The 22,873-nt window shown below is 36.3% G+C and overlaps 1 protein-coding gene across 5 annotated transcripts in view; it reads right to left on the reverse strand.

The window, feature by feature from the left end:
• Positions 1-8,229: 8,229 nt before the first annotated feature.
• The window catches only part of LOC149799881 (uncharacterized), a 61,320-nt gene continuing 46,676 nt past the window's right edge, over positions 8,230-22,873 (reverse strand). For 4 of the 5 annotated variants that reach the window (XM_089959323.1, XM_089959322.1, XM_089959324.1 and 1 more), the window contains 2 exons: positions 13,983-14,518; positions 8,230-12,005 (listed from right to left, as the gene is read on the reverse strand). In XM_089959323.1, the coding sequence (XP_089815449.1) occupies positions 11,692-12,005; positions 13,983-14,518 (850 nt within the window). In that variant the 3' untranslated portion in view covers positions 8,230-11,691. Of the gene's footprint in view, positions 12,006-13,982; positions 14,519-22,873 lie in introns of those variants that run through there. The other variant, XM_089959326.1, reaches the window with a different exon arrangement.

Consider the following 22,873-nt stretch of genomic DNA (forward strand, 5'->3'; position numbering starts at 1 on the left):
CATATAGAAGCCCAAACTTTAGGTTCCCACTTTATCAATAATTGTATTGTTTGTGGATGGATACTTTAACAGTATACAATTTGGACCACGTGTCCTTGTAGTAATTTATGTTATATAGATTGTGTAATAAAGAAAAGTACAACACCACTAGCTATTTCGCTGAGTTATCTCCCGTATACTATACATGTTATTTCCCAAAATAACAACTAACATTGTGAGTGTCCTTTTATGCAAATAATGAGAAGGTTTAAGGTCAGATATTATATTAGTCTTTTATCATGGTGCATATTTAAATATAACTGACTTAATTATTTCTCATAGCAAAGCTTAAAACGTTTAAAAGTTGATACAATATTGTTCGGGTTTTGTGTGTCTTCTGCTCTAACTTAAGTTAACTATTTTGAATATCATACGTAGGACCAATATAAATTACATGCATCTATATGATTTAAATTTTTCATCGTTTTTTTTTTCAGATTAAAATTTAGGTTTTTTGTAAAAGGATGTACTAATATAGATGCCCTGGGATTGTTATTGTACTGACTGGACACTGCCTCCACATCTTTATATATGGTAAAGCTCATACTTTCTCCTCTCGGTTGATTCTTTTATTATAAGCTACATCCTTTTTATGCATAGTATCTTCCTTTTGACGTTGAATATTTGTTGTTTTTCCTTGGCAGTTTCTGTATTTGAGTCCCGAAAATAATGTAGTTTGTTCTGTATTTGATTCCCAAAAATAATGTAGTTTGTTCTGTATTTGATTCCCAAAAATAATGTAGTTTGTTCTGTCAGTCTTGTAAAGAAATGTATTATCTTTGTCACATGTAAGACTAAGGTAATTCATATCAAAATCATGCTTTCTATTGTAATAATATTTTTGAAATGAGATACACATCACCGATGTTACAGGACAACACGAACCCCATGTCTCGTTCTGGTCCATTAAATTTAAGTTTTATGTTTTAAGTTTTGTCTTTCTTGAATTGCCCGTCTAAGATTATTCTGTGAGAGTGCGCGACAGGCACTGCTCAAGTATTGTAGAAGATGTATTCTTTTTAAAGTACTTGAACGATGTTGTCTATGGCAAAATAGTATGTAGATATCTATTATATGAAATGGTGCCGATTATGACAAAATAATCACAGCTGGAATGTATCAATAACGCTCATGCAAAAGCATATATTTATATCATCAGATGTAATGAGCACACATTATTATATTTTCGAAACTGGAAACTTTTTAGTTTTTAAAATGAAAATTAAACTTATTGTTAATAGTAAGACTCTATTCTCTTTTGACTCTTTTGTCTTAAAATAAGTAAGTGAAAAGAGTGGAAACTGACACCTTTTGCACAATTCAACAATAGATGTATTTCCCTAAAATGCTATGTGAAAATTTACAGAGAACTTAAAGTATTTAGAATTAATTCCCAAATAGTCCAAAAGGCTCTATCATCAGCCCCAGTGAATGATGTTCTATTTAAATTCCAGAGGTGTTCGAAATAAGATCCAGTGCTGAAGTTGGTGATGTGCCTCTAGCCTTGAATGTACTAATGCAATCAATACTTCAACATCACTTGCTTCAATATACATTTTAAATGATTGAATTTAGAGCTGAATGAACTGATGCCGTCTTAAGGATGGCCTATAACGTATTAAGAGCATCCTGACATTTTGTAGACCAATGAAACTTGGATTTCTTACCTAACAAATTGGTCAGGGATTCAGCAAGTATATAAACATTGGAGCAACGTTCCTTCTAATATCTAGCCATACCCAAAACTCACACTGATAGGACAAGCATTTGTTAAGGTCAACCATAGATCGAGACCTGTCTTCAGACTAATTAAATGATCTTTCCCCCAAGTCATCTCACCATCTCTGATTTTATGTATACCAATAACTTCAATTTATTCATTTCAATTTTCAATTTTAATCTACTGATCGCCATTAAATATGTATAGTTTCAAATAAATTTTTATTTTTCAACATTTCTCGATTTTACAAAAATAGGATCTTGTAAGAAATAGAGAAACGCATTAAGACCAATTGGCACTTAAAGATCACATAAATGTGTTGTAACTAACTGCATGGTTACTGTACAGTGTATTTATACCCTGCACGTTAATACGGCGTTGTAAATCACTGGATAGTTGGCCGTATTCTAACATGCTCGTCCCTAATTTCACGTTATCCATATATCATGTTCATCATTCACCCTCATAATCAACAACTGTTAATGACTGAAATAATATCGATTGGCGGTAAACCCCTAATCTATCCATCCATTCACTTTACTGACTCTGATTCAAAACATACGCGATGACATTTATCCAGAGTTTAACCCGTACATTCAGTCTTCAGTCATTATGCAGTAATTTACTGTGCATGTTTTTGTGCTTTAGCATGCCTTATACTGCATTGCGATACCTCTGATCTCGACCATAGTTCAGGTTTACCGATCTGTGAATAACTGTTCAGGATAGCTATGCTTGGTGTTAATACAGATACCCCTAATATAACTTTTTCATTGATCCTGATACAAAACAGATATGTTTGGTCGCGTGCAGGTAAAATCCAATTCCTCGTGAAATCAGTGCAATATATATTAGGTACTGTATAGAGAGCTGCGAGGTAAACTATCAATATATTCACAGAACACTATACAAACATTTCAAGGGTTGATTTATATAATTGTTTTGCCATAAGGACATCATAACAAATGGTACACAATAGTTCTGTATGAAACTTGCAGTGTAATGTAAGAATTTTACAAATTAGTCCAAATAATCTAGTAATTGGGCAACTATGTTGATATTACGTACATGAACGTTAAGATGACTGTTTCGATATCAAAAGTATTCATTTGAACATGAGCAATGTCTACCAAGCTTCTTGATGTCCTTTCAGTTTTACTTGAAACTCCGCCTGGTCACATAACATAGCAAATACATTTCGATCAATATGTCCAGATACTTTCGAAAGGCATTGAATGTTTTACGCTCAGCCTGTGAATTTCTTAACATAAATGGTTCATATTCCATCAAGTTATTTGGAGATTAATTACATCTTAGTCTTTTTGTTTGCTAGACAAGATGAGAAAGACTAATCTAACAACTATTTTCTAAATTTTTAGAGAACATTATCCTTTATGTATATATACGTTATGAGAATACACAGGGTATTTATTCTGGAATCTAATATTGGCTCAAAATGATCGTGCACATTTTCAATGAAGATTGCAGATTTGGCTTCGTTTCCAATGGACTATAACGATACCCATGCATGCATTCCAACCTCCCCTTATTCATAAAACAATTACACTCACGTACCTGTACGTGTAGTGAAAGACAATATTTCCAGATTTGTTCTCCAAGTACCGCCTACATTTCATCTTTGACGTCTTTATATATTTGTTCATTGGTTGAGATTCCACTGGTTTAGAAATGGCATTGATTCTTTCCATGAAATTTACAACGGCATCACGTAAAATAAGATGATAGTTTATCCCTCGAACAGAAAGTAACTTAATGAAAAGACAGTTGCGTCCCCTCTCATTGTTATCGTCTTGGTCGGCATTAAATACAGTTTCAATGTGCCGAACACATCCGTTTTTTAATCAATTATTCAACTATCTGGTGAAAAAGTTTTGATTTATTACTGTCATTCGTTTTTCAAAGGTCAAAATTTAATTGTTTACATATACTTCCTGCATACACTAAATGCTCTTGCTTAACTATACTTTCTGGTTCTTGTTCAACCTTTCTTTTCTTCAAAGGCAGTTTATTTTTGGAGTATTTTCGGCCGCTCATTGTGTCTTCTGTCTTAGAGGATATGTTCTGATCACCATAGCTTCATTTCTGTTTGTAAAGTTTCAACATAAGCCCATGTATTGAGCTTTTTCAACATTGCAAATTGAATTTTCCCTTGGCTTTGTTTATCTAGGTTATTGTCAGCGGTCCATTCCAGTTAGCCGTCACATTACCCACAAACCCCTTCTGTGTTACTTTTCTTCAGTTGTGTTATAACACTTTGTCTCCAAACATGTAGACCTCCCTCTTTATTTTTGCATCATATTATTTCTTCTGTTTTGCTGGGGCATATTAAATATTGTCTGAGGCAGTTTCACTGTTACGAGATAACTGCATGAATGTGTCGTTCTCAGATGTTGTGGATATATCAAACTCAGCAGTAAGCGCGCTTGACTGCCATAAACAAATAAAAACCGGGTTTGCTTTCTAACGTCGTGTTCGGCCGTTCTAGAGGCAAACAAAATAGGTGGCAATAGTTTATTCAAATTATTTGATTGGTCATTTACCTATGACGCGATCATGCAACACAATGTGTTTTTGTATCTTTAAATCTGACCTCCTGTCTCTGGATGGCATGGGGAGGGGATGCAATTCTGTGAATAATTCCCATTGTGATGTAAAGAAAATCATTTAGTCCATTACATAACAAGGTTAATTTCTCGTCCTAGCAAGTAAATTAAATAAAAGTTTGTTGTTTTTTTTAAAAAAATAATTTGGACGAGCGAGCTAAAAATAAAGTTTGAACATAAAAATACAAAAGATACAAAGTATTTTAAAACGTTGAACTCGCGACATCTTTTTTGGCAGCCGAAACACACAGAAAGAAAGAAATACAAAGGCGGCTGTTTATTTTTATCATTATTTCCCCCTGGTCCGCATTGAGCATATTGGGGACGCCGTGGTGCAAATAAATTGTGTCCACACATCGTGCATTATAATTGCAGATTTCATCTGCTTCTACCCATCTTGTCAAATGTGTCAAATGGTCAGTGAAAACCAGGATGTATCTGTTAGTTGAAAATATATTGTACGAAACAAAATAAATGTGACCAAAGGGACTTAAACGTCATTTGTACAATTCTAAGACGGAGGAGGGGGGCAACCTTTATTTTAATGCAATATTTTCTGCCCTGTTTGATCAAATATGCACTTGTGTTTATCTGTTTCACAATTAAGGTTTGATGATAACTAGCGATATATTTTTGAAACACGCATATCCCACTGAAGGTATAATTACACTGGGGACAGTTTTCAAACTTGAAGGCTAACCCCCCGGGTTATGTCAACGGTCAAAAAAGGATCACCGCGACAATATTAAACGTTTAAAAATGGAGGCAACATCCAGATACATGTGTGCAGACTGCCTAAAAATATAATTATGTATCATATGTATACATAAACACCACTACCTTCGGTTACTATGGCCATAAAGTCAGTAATGTTCCCATTAAGTGGAAATGCTTTTAAACTGGCTTAGTGTTCACAAAATAGGTTAAATAGGGCTAAATGATTTATTTTTCATTTATTTTGAGGGTTTGGGTGATTTTTCCACATAAATACACTTGATTTTATTTTGTCAGTGTTTTAATAAAGATTTTATTAGATCAAATTTGTCAATATTTCATTTTGAAAAGCATCTTCACCTGTTCACATCATATTTATTTAAGAAAAGGTTGACTGTTGTATGGCTCTAACCAGTGACATTTTACACGATAATCATAGCACAGCGCCACATGGGCTACTTGGTTTGCTTATTGAAAAGTAAGGATCATAAGCCTTCCTTTCGCTTACAGCTGTACTCTTGGAAATATTATGAATGTGTAACACATATCAGACTGATTTCGATTTTATTTGACAAGCTGCTAATCATGAAATATTCTCCACATCAGAACACGCATTTTCTAATGCATATGCATACAACCTTGTGCGCAATATTTGTTTGTGAATCTGAAATACATTCGTAAAATTAATAAAGCAAACAATATTAAGGAAATATCTTACCTTTTAAAAATAATGTCATAGTTCGAACGGCAGTTTTAACCCCATCTTGTTAAATTCCTTGTAGCAAAGGTGTAATCAAGGTGTTTTGATAACTGTGATCAGTATCCACTCTTTAAGGATTTTACGCATAAAACCCACAATGCACGAGAATTGCATAGCAGTGGAAGCCTTTTGCACATTATATCATTAAAGGTGATTAATACTCCTGCTTAAACATAGAGAATATGTCTCGCATAGATGCATTCGTCAACTTTTCGAATGGTAGCAAGCCCTTGGTATAGACATATCTGTCCCTGTGTGTATGAGCGTGTGTAAGATTAAACTAAATTTCAATTGTTAAAAATAAATAGAGAATAAAGCACCAGAACTAGTAAAAATGCTTTTTGCTTTTAAAGTTTAAGTATGAAAATATTTCAGGGTCGGATAATCAGGTCATCAATAGGTTTCTATGACTGCATTAAATTTACTGTTTGAATTTTTAAATCGATAAGATAATTATAATCATAACCCTAACGATACCAGGCCTGTCACCTTTTCTAGGGTCTCGTTTGGTTCTTCCTCATTATCTTTTAACAACTCCAAAGAAGACAATATATAGTTTCACATGTATCGCTTGGGCTTAAATAACTTCAATATATGTATCGCTATGAATGGGTTTCTGAGTGAGAGAAAAAAGCAAATTATGTATAAGAGACACATACAAGTTTTTCATTGTAAAGCCTCTGATGAAGAAACCGAAACTTACCACACATAATTTAAAGAACTACCGCTCTGTTTCTAACCCTTCATTCTTTTAAAAAAAAATCTTAGAAACATTGTTTAAATACCAATTTGAATCTCATCTGAATTCTAATAGTCTTTTTAGCAATGTACAATCTCCATACCGCCCTTGTCATAGCACTGAAACCGCCTTTCTGAGTGCAGTTAACCCTCTCTCTGATTTGTATATTGGAAAGTTTTGCAATCATCGCCATGCTTGACTTGTCTGCGGCATTTGACACAATAGACCATGATATATTACTTCATCGTCTTCCCCATTAACGATACAGTCTTACTATGGTTTAAGTCCTACTTAGTGAACAGGACACAAATAGTGTCCGTAAATAGAAAACGTTCCAGCCCAGTTGATATGTGTTGGTGTTCCACAAGGCTCTGTTCTCGGACCCGTTCTTTTCATTCTATACCGTCAGCGTCATAGATTGAAAACTGGTGTCTGATGACACTCAAATATACAAATCTAGCTGCATAACTCAAGTTGATGATATCATCGAAGGCGTAGAGAGGTACATTTCCGATGTGAAGTCATGGATGACTTGTAACAAACTGTAGACGAATGATGATAAAACTGAAGCTATCCTCACCACCACGAAACGACTTTCTGATTTACATTCTTTACCTCGGATAATAAGGATCGGTAATAACAACATTAAATTTACTCAGTCAGTACGAAACCTGGGTGTCACTCAAGACAGAACGCTCTCATTATAGCATCATGCAATGAGCATATTCAAGGCTGCATACCTGGAGCTGAGACTCATCAGCTCCATTCGCATTTTTCTTTCGGATGATGACTCTAAAACACTTGTATTTTTCTTATTACTTTTATGACTGGACTATTGTAATTTTCTTCTATCATGTTCGTCTAATGAAACTTTAAAATGTTCACAACACGGCTGCTCGGATCATCCTTAGAGTACGAAGAACTGAGACACCGACCCCCCCCCCTTCACACACACACACACACACAGTAACCTTCACTGGCGACCTTTTGGATCCAGAACCAAACACAAAATCTGCACAATATGCTACATTTCATTCACTGGCTCCGGTCCATCCAGTCCAATATACCTATCTCACCTCATCCTGTGTACATCCCATCTAGCAACTTTAGCTCTTCTTCCGACAATAGCATTCTCATTGTTCTCACTCACACGGACAAAGTTCTTTTGCGTACCAGAGCCGAGCTACTTTGACCAAATTGCCTATAGATCTTAGACACAAGAACTTTGTGATCTCATTCAAGGGTGCTCTTAAAACTCACCTTTTTAACTATAACAGACCTTAAGACTTAAAAATATTTACTTCCTTAACTATTGTCAGCATGTTTTTGCTTTGTAATTTTATGATGTTTGTTTTTGTAATCTTGTTGCATATTTTGTTGGGTGTTTTCTGTCATTGGGAAGTAATTAGAGATTCTTAAGATTAGGCGCTATGCTAAATCAACGTTATTATTATTATTATTATTATTATTATTATTATTATTATTATTATTATTTCATGAATTAAAAAGATATAATTAGTTCGAATATACCTACACAGTTCAGCTTCAGGGATGTAGCATTTACATGCTACAGGCTCAGCAGTTGTACCGTACAATTTGCATGCATTTGGCTTAGACCTTGTTATTTCTTGCTTGCACAACGTCCAAATTTATTTTATACAAGCGGTAAATATGTGCAAGATAGGAAAATGTACAAACATATTAGATTTTTTCGATTTGGCAAAACATTCACTCGTACAGTAATTGTTAGTTCAAGTATGAGGAAGATTACCTAATTACGTAAGGCTTGAACAGAGTCTGCTGAATATATAAATTGAGACTAATAGGCGCAAAAAGATCTAAGTTAATATTCAAGAAACAATTCCACAAACAAATACCAAAATAAAATTTCCAGAACGAACTGCATTCCTTTCATTGTGTTCTTTCTTCAATACCAGATTAGCAGAAACGTATTTTTCTATAAACCTACATTTATACACAAAGTCATAAAAAAACACATGCACATACATTATTGTAGTATTATATGGTAAGAACAAATGAAGGAATGGTAAGATAGAGACTTAATCCGTTATTTTTCATTCAAGAATGGCACCCGATACATTTGGTCTACGCTGTTGGAAAGTTCAACTCTTTATTTAAAGTCAGTACATATGCTTCCAACATTTCAAACGCATCTCTATATTATTATTATTATTATTATTATTATTATTTAAACAATAATATAAATAACACCAAGTAGTATTCATACAAGACAAACTACAAGCATACATTCTTATATTCAATACAGTACTTTATATATTAACACATATTTCTACATGTCTTAATAGTGTATATTAATAGACAAGATACATGATAGATTTGTACTTGCATTTAGTCGATTGACCAGCGGCCAATTTGCATTCACATCATACATATACATTTACATCGATTACATAAATATATGATGGCATTGTTGATACATTATTAAAATCAAATATATCAAACACACAATACATTTGGTATTTAATCTTAGTCTAATAAAATAAAGCAAATTTTCCCAGATGAGACAAATTTATAGATGTTACTACATATAGTGCATGAAGGTGTCCTACATAACCCTTCATGGTACAAAGTCCAGTCCACTGGGTTAGGAAAAACATTTATTTTAACAGCATTGGCGAGTAAATAATTTTGCCTAATCGAACCTGAGAAAAGAATCTTCTCACTTTAGAGAAGAGTTACCCCAAACAGATGTGTACTCTCACTTCTAATTCCCATACGCAAATCCTAGTATACTTAACCCGTATATCCGGTAAAAATGAGACAAAACACCATAGGAATTTCTTAACATACTCCTTTTGAGTCGCTCGGAAGTTTGATATCTTGCCAGCATCTGCATGACATGTGTAAAACTTAGAGGGTTCATTTCAACAGGAGCAGGGATCTAAAGGATGTTGAAATTAAGAAGACTGAGAACATATTTTATCGAATTCTTCTATGTGTTACATTGATAAGTGGTGCCGACCGTTTACTCTGAAATTTCATTAGGATGATCCATTTTGAAAGACACCATATTGTCATGTACTTTATCGTCCACTTACATCGCTTTGCACATCATGTTGCACCCAAAATCAATTTGTACGATTGAATCGTTGTTGTTACTTTATTGTAGTTATTGTTTCTATAGATATATTTTCGACATGTAATTTGTGTACATTTAACATTTTCCACATATGTTAGGGTGGAAATCGGAGAGTTTACTTAATTCCAGACTTCTAAGACACATTACAAATGGTCCCATAAAATATTTCCCGTAAATACGTTAATTTAATAGTGTATGCATCGAATAATCATTTGTATAGACAATAGTACCAAGCATAATAAATACACACCTCTTTATACCAAAGCCTTTGAGGGATGTTTTATTATTCACAATTTACTAACTATCTTAAAGTCATTTCCTATTATATTTTCTACAAACAAAAAAAAACAAACAACAACATTATTTAAGTTTGTCTCAAGATTATACCCTGACCGTAAAAACGGCATTCAAAACATGCCCTCACAATCATGTCTTCTTTTTATCTGCTTTATTTGCAAACGGATTAATTTGGGTGCAAGTATATATCTGTGTTTCAATCAAGCTTGTTTTTCGATGTATTGGTTTAAAATATGGTTTAATTTAAATGGAAACATTAAAAAACGCTAAGTGAGCAGACAGTTGAAGAAAGTGCGAATATGAAATGATACGATTGATACCATTAGGAAGAATATTTAGAACGGTAAGAAACAGTAAGATATGGTACGCCAAACCAAACGATTTGAACTGTTGTTATTTAATGTTCAGAAAGTACATCCCTTTCAACTGAATTTACACGGAATCGGTTAACTTTGTCCAAGTTAAATGAAAACAGAAAACCGAACTTAAAAAATAAAGGTGGCGAGAAGCTAAGAAATTATCTTGCAGCAATACGAAATGGTTACATGAATGTGTATAAATTTAGAGTCGCATCAGCACAATACTGGCTATATGGTGTTAATTGGACTCTTAGAGGAACGGTACATTAACGAATCGAAACGATAAAACAATGGTACGAAAACGATGCAATACTAATATAATGAACAAAGCATAATGTTGAAAACAACGTTACAAGTACTGTGCGTAATAAGATCCAACTCTACACAAAATATGTGTCACATTAGTCTTTGATATGTGCTAAGCGTGCAACACGCCTGTCACATACATACATACATGCATGCATGCATGCATACGATTTTGCTTTATTTCTTTTGCCAATATAATTAACATCTTATTAATTAGAGATAACAATCATATGACATTACATTTTGCATTAAATGAATAAAACGAGCGCGAATTAATAACATACGAGAAAGAGAGATAGAGAGAGAAAGAGAGAAAAACTCTGCATTGAATGTTCATTTGCAATGTTACTTATGATGCAAGTTAAATAATTGCTATCTTTACGATCTTTGACAAAGCAAACTATTTAAATTTTTGAAGGAGTCTCAAACCTGGAAAGAGAAAATATATAGCATTCTATTTATTACATGATGAAAATGCTGATTGTATTTAATAACACTCCCACACAAAGCGTCCAAATGAAGGTATAGTACTCTACATTAGTTCCTTGCCTTGTGCGACGTCACAGTGTCAGTTGTACAGACATGTGATATTATTACACATGTGCAAGTTAGATCAATAAAATAAATGTATATGGACCACAATAACACAAAAGTGATAAATGTTAATCCTGAATTCTTATTTCCACATTAAATTTGTTGTTATCTTAAGCCACTACTAAACTTGTGCATAAAGTATTCATTTCGTATATTCCTGAACAGCTCTGTTGTGGCAGGGTCGTTTACAAACTTTATTCTTTAACCTGTCAGCACTTTGAATGTCCTTACAGCCTTAAAACGTCATTAATAGGACCTAATGTTAAACTTTATTTTGGATAATAACTATTTGTCCTTTTATGGTGTTAGCCTGACGCCGTGAGATCCAATTAATGGAGGGGTCGCCCATAATGATGGTATAATCAAGTCAATACTGATGCTTTCAGCAGACTGAAACAACCTCAGTTACTTCGACCCTTTACTTTGCAAAATATTCAGTCTTCAAACACTTTTGCCCTCTTGATGCCTTCAAGAGTATTGATGCCAGATCATTCAAGGAGAGCTCATTTAGTGTCGTTGCAAGTTCACCGACCATGTCGTCTGCTTCTTTTTGACATTTGTGGCGCCATTTGAGAAGGATTTCCAGAATCAGCTCCATGCCTCGAAACCCACAAGCCTTTAGGTGCTCCACCTCGTTGTTAGACAGTCCAAGTTCAATCGCCAGCTCTTTCGCATGTTGAACTGGAATTTGTCTGGCGAGGACTTGAAGACTTCGAACACACAGGGTCTGGTCTGGAACGAAATATGTTGTTTATGTTTTGCATTTTTGTTTCATCATTGCCAGTTATATGGACCAAGATAAGTCTTCATTTGATACCAACTGCATTCTATAGAGCATCAATTTGATAACTAATTTATTTCGAGCAGGGATATGGTCATTTGACAGATTGTAAAATAGATCAGAATCTAATTTTCCTCATTGCTTCTTTTCTAACTAAAGTTCAACTATCGTCTTTATTTGTTTCCGTTTCAGTAAAAATAAACAAAGGCTACGATCATGGATAAATGGGGTGTGATAGTAAATAAAATTGAATCGTGTTTTGGCAGCTACTTACATGTACCATTATCTATACACTGAACTCAGATGATGAAAATTTAACGAATCAAATGCGTCACGATAACCATAGGACTGACCTCTTATAAGCTCTCGCAAAGAAAATCACTTTAGAGAGCCAGTTAGAAATTCACTCCCCAAAGCCGAAAAACACATTAAAGACAAGGTTTGAAAACATGTCCGTAGGACCAGGTTGTTTGTGCATCTCTCTTGACGTATACAATGCATAGAAACGTATAACCATGCAGGTGGCAATACTACTTTCTTCTGTCCTGTCAGCCCATATTAGTTTATAATGATGTGCATGAGCATTTAGTGCATAGTTCTGGGCAAAACAATGACCAGAATGCGGGGATCAGTAAGACGTATAATTCATAGCATTGATATAACTGGTAAATATAAGTAACGTGCAAACACCTTCGACCTGAAATCTAAGCCAGAAGTCAGCGAATGTGAGCTGATAAATCAATAAAACAATGTTATGTATCAAGAACAGATATCCTCATATTTTAAATGTATTCATAGATCGAATTAACCCCATCGCCAAAAGCAGCTTCTATAGTTCAACTACGGATCACCTTCGTGACCTCCCTGGACTGAGTGACCCAATTTAGGTTTGATTTTACAAAGTACTGTCTACACTGACCCATAAGTGAATATATTTGGTTATAAGTTTAAGTAGATATGAAATCAATCACGCTATCTTAGCCCAAAGAACCCATCGCTCCGACGAAACAATATTCCACTATAAAAATTGGTACAGAATTCTTCAATTCTTGTCATCCGGAAAATGAAGCTGCAAGAGGTCTAGTTTAATTGGGTTATCTGACGAACTGTAACAAAGTTAATCTGTAATTATAGTCATGCTAAATTGCAAATAAAGGCATAACACCCATCACAACACACTTTTGTGGATCAAACTCGTTAATATTTCCTTACGCCAAAATAACCAAAATTGAATTAAGATATAGCTTTTCAGCTAATGAAATAGCCATAATTTCTTATTTCAACACTAGCACAGGTCGGAACGAAGATGTTCTCTGTCCATTTGTAGCTACGTCATTATATATTCGTATTCCTTTATAATATTCACTGACGGCATACTACCCATTAGAACACACTTCTTTGGATCAAACTAGTTAATAAAGTATTTTCATAAGCAAATTAACCAAACCAAATCAGCATGTATAGTCTGAGTCAGTGAAACGACCCTAATTTTCTATTTCAGTACTAACACAAGTTAGTTGAAATTATGGTCAAATAAATAACAGATTGTATAACGGAGTGATAACAATTGCTGTCATATATTTCTGATGCAGACGCAACTTGCTAAATTCCTGTAATCATTAGATCAATCAATATGGTAGCAGTTGAACACATGGCTGATACAAACGGAATAGTGATTATTTCGATGCTTTGTTGACGAAATGAATGTATATAGAGAGGAGGATGGTGGCTCTACAATTATTTATGTACTTAGTACATATAAACAAACCTTACAAGATGCTAAACAAATAACTGGACCCTGAATAGTTAGAAGAAATTCCAAATATAATCTTATTGCAGAAATTTATAACATTTTAATAACTCACACAATAAAAAAACTGATTTAATTATTTGAACCAAAGGGATGGGAAGTACATTATTTTACTTACTCTTAACAAAGAAAGCAGAGGCTTGTCTCTCAAATTTCGGATGAGACTGGGATGTTCCACTCCGTTGTCTTAACCATTCATCCGCTTCAAATGGACAAACGTGAACCTGTTTCTTTCCCAACCTAAATTCCAGCACGGCACTTGAGTTTGTGTCCACAATCTCAACTTGAAATCTTATATAACTGTTTTCTTCTTTCCCTGTGAACTTGATTTGCATGTAGTCCAGCTGGTAGTGTGAAGGAACCCGTATGCTACCACGAGCATCAACCCTGATAGATTGTCCATAACGAACCACGATAGTTTTAGACATGGTGTTTGTAATTTGTACTAATTGCTGGCTAGATCTCAATTTCAACAGATCTTCCATTCGTTTAGACTCTACAATCTCAACCCACAAAGTATGAACAGCAGATCTGTCTGAAAATACGACAATTGTACAATTTTTGGATAACCCTCTCTGGAATGAAAAATATTCTTTTATGTCAGTCTTCCATTGTGTACCTTTTCTCCTACGTCTAAGTCTTGCAGCACACTTCCTAAAAACAATGATTCTGTTATTAATTTATAGTGAACTGAAAACAATACCTAAGATATGACCTGTTCTGTTTCAAAACAAATATTTATACATGAAAAGAATGTAGTAAAACACAGTATTATATATTTCATACTGACATATGGAAACATACTGGTAGGAGAAAAATTAAATGGTCACAATAGCGATATCACTATTATAACCACAGTGTCAACATCTCTTTCGGAACTACCTTCTTTACGCAATTAGGAAATATATCTGCCCTTATGTATGTTATTCAAATACGCATTTCCATATTTGTGCCTATTTCATTCTTCTTATTCTTCTTTCACTCTCTCTACTGATCGATCGATCAGGACTAACAGATCTTTACAATTAGTCAAGATTGTAGACACTCTATTAAAAATTTGTATAATGAATAAGGAGGCGTCATAAGAAAAATGGCCTGAACATAAACCAAAAAATAAACCAGGCTTTAAGTATTAACTGTTTTAATTACGTTCCACATGACTCCTGCAAATTATTAATAGCTGAACTTACATGAAGTGTTACCATTCGTTATTCTCTTACCTATCAATATCGAATGCATTTTACACTCTACAAAAAACGGACAAATTGTTATGGAAAATGCTTGATTAAATATAATAATAACATTGTTTACGTACTGATTCTGACTCTCACTTTAATTGTAATCATATCAGAAAAGTAAGGAGAAATCTGACATCGACGAGCTTTGATTGGAAACCAAAATTAAGTGATAATCGAATTAAATAACATGTCTGTCATGGCCAATAGATGCAAGTTTGAATGCTGAACTGAACACAATAAAGAACAATAATCCATACAAGTAATCTCACAATTATTAATTTTTTCCTTTAAAGAAGTTAGGCTTTGAAATCGGTCGGATATGACCGTAGTGTAGTACAATCTGATTAAAATCAGATCTCCACAGTACTACGTGTAGATCTGATAGACACCATCAAAAAGTTCATGTTTTGGCGACCTTTAGAATTTGCAATCCACTTACGTTTAGTATCATATCTGATAAGGCGTTGCAAATTTGTATTTTTGGAAGCATTATCGTTTGTAATTATATGTAATTATACGTTATGAATAACGAATGACGTGTGACACTTTCAGAAATTTGAAAGTTGTGATTCGATTGGTGAACCACAAGTTCAACATAACACGACCTCTTATTAGCGTCCATCAGATCTCCACGTGGGACATTGGAGATCTAATTTTAATCAGGTTGCTGTTCTGATATTTCCACAGTTCCCACCTTAATAATGTTCACTGTATTAATCCGCCCAAGAACTGTCTAACGAAAATAAAATTATTTTCAACTTCGCACAAATGCAGTCATTAGTTTGACATGATACTCAATATGAAGCATTACATTGTACAAGCTAAATTTGTAAAAGGTTACTGTTATAGAATTATTGACAAATCTGGAACCTTTTAAATCGATGCAGCAGTTAATTGCATTGGCACAGAATGAAGATAGAAATCCGTGCAAATAGATAGCTTTTGCCTTTAAAATACATAATAGAAAGACAAAATGTGTTTATTTAGTAGATATTAGGAAACACATCACTAGCCAATTGGAAACATTTTGTATTTTCATGAATGGCGATGCCCTCGTGAGAATGCAATGCTTTCTAATTCACTCGTGAAACTTTTCCTTATATATACTCAACAAACGTAGATATCGTCCATTTATATGTCTTACCAAACTGACCTTTCCTTTCCAGGTATTGAATCCGCTAGTAGTGAAGGGGGACGATTCAGAGACAATGGGAACCCTATGTTAAGAAAGGGTGTTACCCTTTGGGAACAAATGGGAATTTAATATAGGGAAATTTAACATGGTTGGGACTATAGCGGGACAAGGGAACGTTTAACATAGGTTGGGACTGTTTAGGGACAATATGAATTGAACAGGGTGACGTCATGGGACTGGACATTGGCAACAATGTTGTAAGTGGCTGACCTCAATCGGGCGGAACATCAGGGGTTGGCCTGAATACGCGTTACTCTAGAGACATATAGAGACAGAGTTAGAGACATAGACAGAGACATAGAGATATGACACAAACATTGATTCATGAACATAAATCTGTAACACAAAATATCTACTACAAATGTATAGGCAAGAGAGTAAATAGCAGTGGAGTGGCCATGAAAAGGACCTTTTGGGTTTCTTCTTCTTTGTCTTCTAATTTCTGTCTTTTCGTCTTTTCCTCCACCCACCTCTTATTTTTATATTTTTCTTTTCTTTCTCATCTTTCTTCTCTTCTTCTTCCTTTATCTCTATCTCTTTTTTCTTTTTTGTTTCCCTCTTCTTTCATTATTGTTTCACTTCATCGTCTCATTCTCTCTTTGTCCTCTATCTCTTCCTTTTCCTCCTTTTCCTGTTTGATCAGGTTCCTTAAAATATCCTTCCTTTTCTTCAAATTATTTACCTCCATCTTCAAACGGTGGGGACTATAGGCACCATATTCTATTCTGATAAGGACTTTTTTTACCATGCGTATGGTATCCAGCACCTCTTTCGATTTTATCATTTTGTCCAAATAGCTGCTTGTCTTTTGTTGTTATTCAGTGTTTAGTGGCGCGAATGTGAGTCAGTCAGTCAGTTTAATTATAGTCGCGTTCGCCCGCAAGGACATGTGCGAGTGTTTAGTGCCTGCACAGCAGGCTGATAAATTGTTCGTGGGGGAAAGAATCAGTGCCACATGCCACATGCATTTCTGCACTTAAAGAGTGCTGACAAATTTAGCTGGCAGGTCATGGGACTATAATGTCCCATACAACCTGCAATTTAGGCTATCATGAGTGGGACTTGACCCAACACACACTCATGTTTAAAGTCTGTATCTACTGTACTGAGTATTTGAGTGGGAATAGACCCAACATACACTCATGTAAGAAGTTTTAATCTGTCTCAGTAGAACTGAATGTCGGTTGTGATTTGATTTATGCGTGCATTGCACGCTGATAAATTGTTGTGTCCGTCTGAGGCAAGGGAGGATGGAGGGCAGGTTGGCGCCGGATGACAGAAGGATGCTAAGAGACTCCAGATTCAGGGCCTAAAATGTGTCGTCTTACACAATTATGAAAGAAAACTCTGTGCTGTTTTGACTAGATAGAAAAAGGTAGAGTTTTGAGTAGTGCGAAAAGACATGGTTACCTTAGATGGCAGTTATGTTAGATTCTGAATCTAGGTTTGCCACCTTGTGTACCTGGCTCTGATAGTCCTGGGCTTAAGACCATCTTATATGTTACGAAGTTTGGGGTCTTACATTTACCTTAAACCTTAGAGCTACATTTCTAGTTGCCACTTTGTGCTGCTGGGCCTGATGGTCTTGGGTGTTATGACCACTTTATACATAATTTAATTTTGGGACTTATTTCCTAGTGTTATATATTTGGCTGCCACCTTGTGCGGCGGGATCTGATGGTCTGGGGCGTCATGACCACCATATAAATTGTTTAGTTTGGGTCCTATATCGTTCGTATAGTAAATTTAGTTTGCCATCTTGCGCGGCTGGGCCAGGGGGCCTTGGATGTTTTGACGACCTTATATCTTTGATTTTTTGGGTCTTACTTTGTCCAAATAGTTGCTTATATATATATTTTTTTTAATGACAAAGACTTCACTTTAAATGTCTCAAGCACGGACGTGAAGGAAAACACCCCCTCTCACCAACTACCCATATTACCTACCAAACAATCAACAATGATGAGATTGCTAACCTAAAATACATTTATTATACAAAACAATACACTGGTTTACAAAAAACACCACCTACAATCACATCAGTAAAAGAGTTAGTGTCTATAGTGGCACTACTTTCACACATAAACAAGCATTATTTCGTACATGGACGAGGGTTTTAGTTAAGGAAGAAAGAAACACACACAAACGTACGCGAGCACAAACACACACACTCACAAACGTACGCGCGCACAAAGACACATACACACTCACAAACGTACGCGCGCACACATACATCATTATCTCATTGGCAACTTGATCAGTATTTCTATTCTAGAGATTTGGTAAGCCATGAGAAGGGATGTGTTTTTTCAACTTCAGATGCACCTTTCAATGATGACAACTCCCAGGTCTGGCCCCACACACGCAACGTCTACTCCAGTCGTTGTCCAAATTGAATGCTGTTCTTGGGGGTGCAGAGGGGGCTTGAGTTGCTTCACTATCCCATTCCTCAGTACGACGGATAGTGAAGATTTGTTGCCTCTGTCTTCTACGCAAGACCCGTGGATGCTGTGGTTGTCGTGCTTACTCTCGCTGAGGCTTCCACTCTTGCCGCTGTCTTTCCAACTCCTCCTCCCAGTTTACTGTCTGGGGGATAGCAGCTCTTGGTACTGGTGGTAGTGGCTGTGGCTGTGGCTGACGTGGTGGTGTTGGAGTTCTCACCTCAGGCTTGACCTCACACAGATGCCTAATTATCAGGTGAGGCAAAATTGTTCTTTACTTTTACTTCTACTCTTCTTTCTTTTTTCCCTCCTCTTCTTCTATCATCGCACTTTCCTGGATCGCCTCCATGGGTAGCTCGTCCAGGAGTCGCCTGGCATAATCCAGGTGCATCTGAATTTCCAGTAATTTACTAATTCTGCTCATTTTCTCTGATCTTGTCTCGTTGACGATGGGTAGCCAGACTGACGAAAGCTTCGCTTTATATCCCTGAATCGCGGACATGAGGAAAACATCCCCTTACACAAAAACTAAACAATACACAATCATCATCAATAACATGGAAGCGTGGACCTAAAAGAAACACTCACGGTAACATTTTTACTCACAAACACACTTTATTACCACTTATACACACAAAAAGAACACAACTTACAAGTCAGTGAAACGAGGTGTTTATAGACACACCTCTATTGTTTTAACCCACAGACAATCATAAAGACAGACGTATTATGTCAATTTGACTACAATCTTTTTTCTTGATTTTTGGGGTAGCCCTGAAAAGGTCTGCTTGTTGGGGGCTTATGGCAATCTCTTTTTGTCTATGATTAGGTCCCCGTCTGGCCGCAGGCTTTCCGACAGGATAGGGTCTGCCACTTGGCAGTCAACACAGAATCTATCTGGTTCATGCTGTTGCTGCTGCTGCTGCTTTCTCTGCTTCTGAAGACTATGCTTCTCAATCCTTTCTTCTTTAAACACCTCTTCTATCAGGTCTTAGGCCACTTTTAACAGCCCGACATTCTCATTCTCATCAGGCTTGGGTCTCAGGTTTTGCCTAACACGATGTAAATTGACGTGGGCTTAGTTCAGTTTAGCTAAATTGAAAGTCATCTTCATAGGATGACGAGTCAACAATGGATGGTCAGACTGGAGACTGTCCCGCTTTATATGGCTCAAGCGCGGATGCGATAGAAAACATCCCTACGGTTTTTTAGGTCGGAACGCTATAGCTCATCTTATGGTAACGGATAGAGAGAAATCAAAGAGCATGTATAATGAAAAAAAAATTCAAACAAACCACCACCACTTTTTTCCAAACATATCATTTTTATTCAACTAACAATTAACCACCATATACTATCACAAATCATACAATATCAAATAACATTTTTGACTACTTGGACAACGTTGTGAAGTCAAGTTAGACTGCAACTGATCGAAGTCATTCGCTATTGATGTAAACTACGTTACCTAGCTAAAGACAATATATATCCATAATGGTCACAAAACCATCGATGTACATTTTAATCGTTTCTAGAAGAGTTACAATCAAAATAAGTCACTAAATGTTCTAAGGGATATCCAAGACCTCGTTGACGAAGAAAATGCACACAGTATTGTCCACACACCATGGAATCTATGCCTTGTAATTTCACATTATTGAAGCGAGTCGTCTGGGCATTTCTTCTCATAAAGTCAATGATGTCGTCTTCTAAAGACGGTAATCCATACGAATCAAAATACTCCACACAAGCATCGTGGGGAAAGTAGACAGCTACCCAGTGGGTTTCTGTGAGATGTCTGTCGTCCGTGTTGGTGACATAAGCTTGATGGTCTTTATGTTTGCGATGAGGCAGTTAATCTTTAGCGCACACCACAAGATTTCAAGAAGCAGTGAACGAACTGTTTTTTAAAAGGTAATAAAGTTCCCAGGTGTCCATTCTATTTTCTTCTGTTTTGGATTTCACTGATATTGATAAGTTATCAATTCAATCCTGACTTTTTGCTTGAAAATCTCAGTCAAGCAAATGTCTCTTCGCCTTGTCTCCGTACTCATGGGCCAAGAGAGATTTGATGTGATGCAACAATGCTTCTTCCGAGATGAGACCCCATTCGTCATCCAAATACTCGTCAAATTTTTCTTCTTGACTCATCATCAGACATTGATGTTGAATTTGACTGGAATGATCGTTTTGACATCCGTAGCAATTTATCTTGGTCAACCCTATCATGGTTTCTGACAGGTGTATGGCAAAGCAGGAGACTAAATGTTGTTCTTGTTCTGGCCATCTAAACAAGACCATCCCCTCTTCGTCTTTCTCTTTGGGTTCTGCTCCCACGATATTCTCCCATTCCTTTTCCAAAGATTTTCAACCATTCAAGGAAAGATAAGAGTCTTCTATAGCTTATAATAGCCTAGAATGACTTATCTCAAACTGTTATCAAATTCGGCATACAGGATGAGGTTCTCCGTTTCATCAGGGTTTCGGTTTGTAAACTGAAGTTCCACATGAATCTGACCATAGTTTAGAGGGTGGAAATGTTCCTCGTTGCTGCCTTGGTCTGGAATGAAACCAAAAGCCCACAAAGCGTAACCTCCTGCTAATCGTCGTACGAAATGCCATGGCTGGTGTTAGTCCCTAACTGTCCGGTGGCTTTGTACAGGGACAAGTACGATCTCAAGTAATTCTTCTTGGGAGAAAAATCAGGTTCGAAAGGGCTGGTACACAACACCTTGCCATCGCGACTGACTTCGATTTTGGACACGCCAAAGTGTTGAAAGTTAAAAAGATTTTGATGGTAAGCTCCATTAAAAGCTGAATTCAGGACGATGCCAATGACTAAACACTTGGGTAAATGTCATTCGAACAGATAATCTTCGATCATGGACCGTTGACCCTTGGGAATGGTGAAACATTTCACTTCCACTCGTCGTATCGGATACTTGGCAGTCGTTATGCTCAAAGTGTGACTGATGTCGTTTCCCACTTTAGGTAACACTTCCTTCGCACATATAGTCGAGCTTCTTGGATGACAGTTTTGTTAGTGGCATACTTTGTAGCCATCAACTGGAAAGTGGCACTGTTTCGATTCGATCTGAGACGGACTCAGCAAATACTTCTCTTGTAAACGTATGTGCGAATGTAAATGATCCATCAGCTCTAAACTAAGGCTTAGAGCAATATTGCTTCGACGGTCGTTATATCCCAAATTTTTGTCGTCCCCAGCAATCGTAATGATGTTGAACTTGCCCTGCATGTTAGGTTTCATACGACGCAAGCATCCAGATGAGTGTTCTTGGCATCTTTTCCGTACGTCAAGAGATTTTCTAGGTAGGTACGGTAAGAGTAAGTATCCATGCTACTGCTGACCAGTTTGTTATTCAATTACAAATCCACGTAACTAAACAAGGAATGCATGAAATTGTTGACGGGAGCTATTGCATCATCTGTGCCTAGATCGTCGTTGGGCGGTAAGGATCACTTTTACTTTCAAGTAAGTAATCTTCGGGCTGTCCTTTGATTTCAAATTCAGTGGGAGCTGAATCCGTCAAAGAGGAGACGGGATGAAATTCTACCAATTGAGATTCTCGCATCGTCATCATGGTGGGTGGCATGACAAACAGATTCAGTTCCGACATGGAACAGGTGCAAGACTCTCGCTGCATCACTTTTTTTCTCCCTCTCTTTCTGCGATTTATTAATCATATACGTCTAAGTCTGCGACGGTTCTTCTTTTCTTGGTCTTTCTAGCTCTGTGAGTGTAAAACCCTCTGAAGGGGTGTCTTAGTCGTCTCTTTCTGCCTTGTCCATGCTGTGGTGTCAGGGGAGCAAGAATGCCTGACTCGGTAGTGTCCTGGGCATTTATAGTAGTTTCTTCGCCAGTTTGAAGAAAGATATTTTTGCCTGCTCTCAAGAAAGCTTTTTTGGGGTTTTGCTTGTCGATGATGACACTTCGGAGAAATTCGTTGCCTTGTGTCAAAGCGGCTTCTTTCAAAGCGTGCAACCCTCGTGTCTCCTTGTTGCAAACTCAAATTCACAATGTCAGCACCGATGACACAATATACCACAATGATCTGGCAGAAAAAGACGATTAGCAATTTAGGCACACGTTCTCCACACCACATCCACAAGGGTT

This window comes from Sinohyriopsis cumingii, chromosome 5, assembly GCF_028554795.1.
Source record: "Sinohyriopsis cumingii isolate HCF-2022 chromosome 5, ASM2855479v2, whole genome shotgun sequence".
Taxonomy (NCBI): Eukaryota; Metazoa; Mollusca; class Bivalvia; order Unionida; family Unionidae; genus Sinohyriopsis; species Sinohyriopsis cumingii.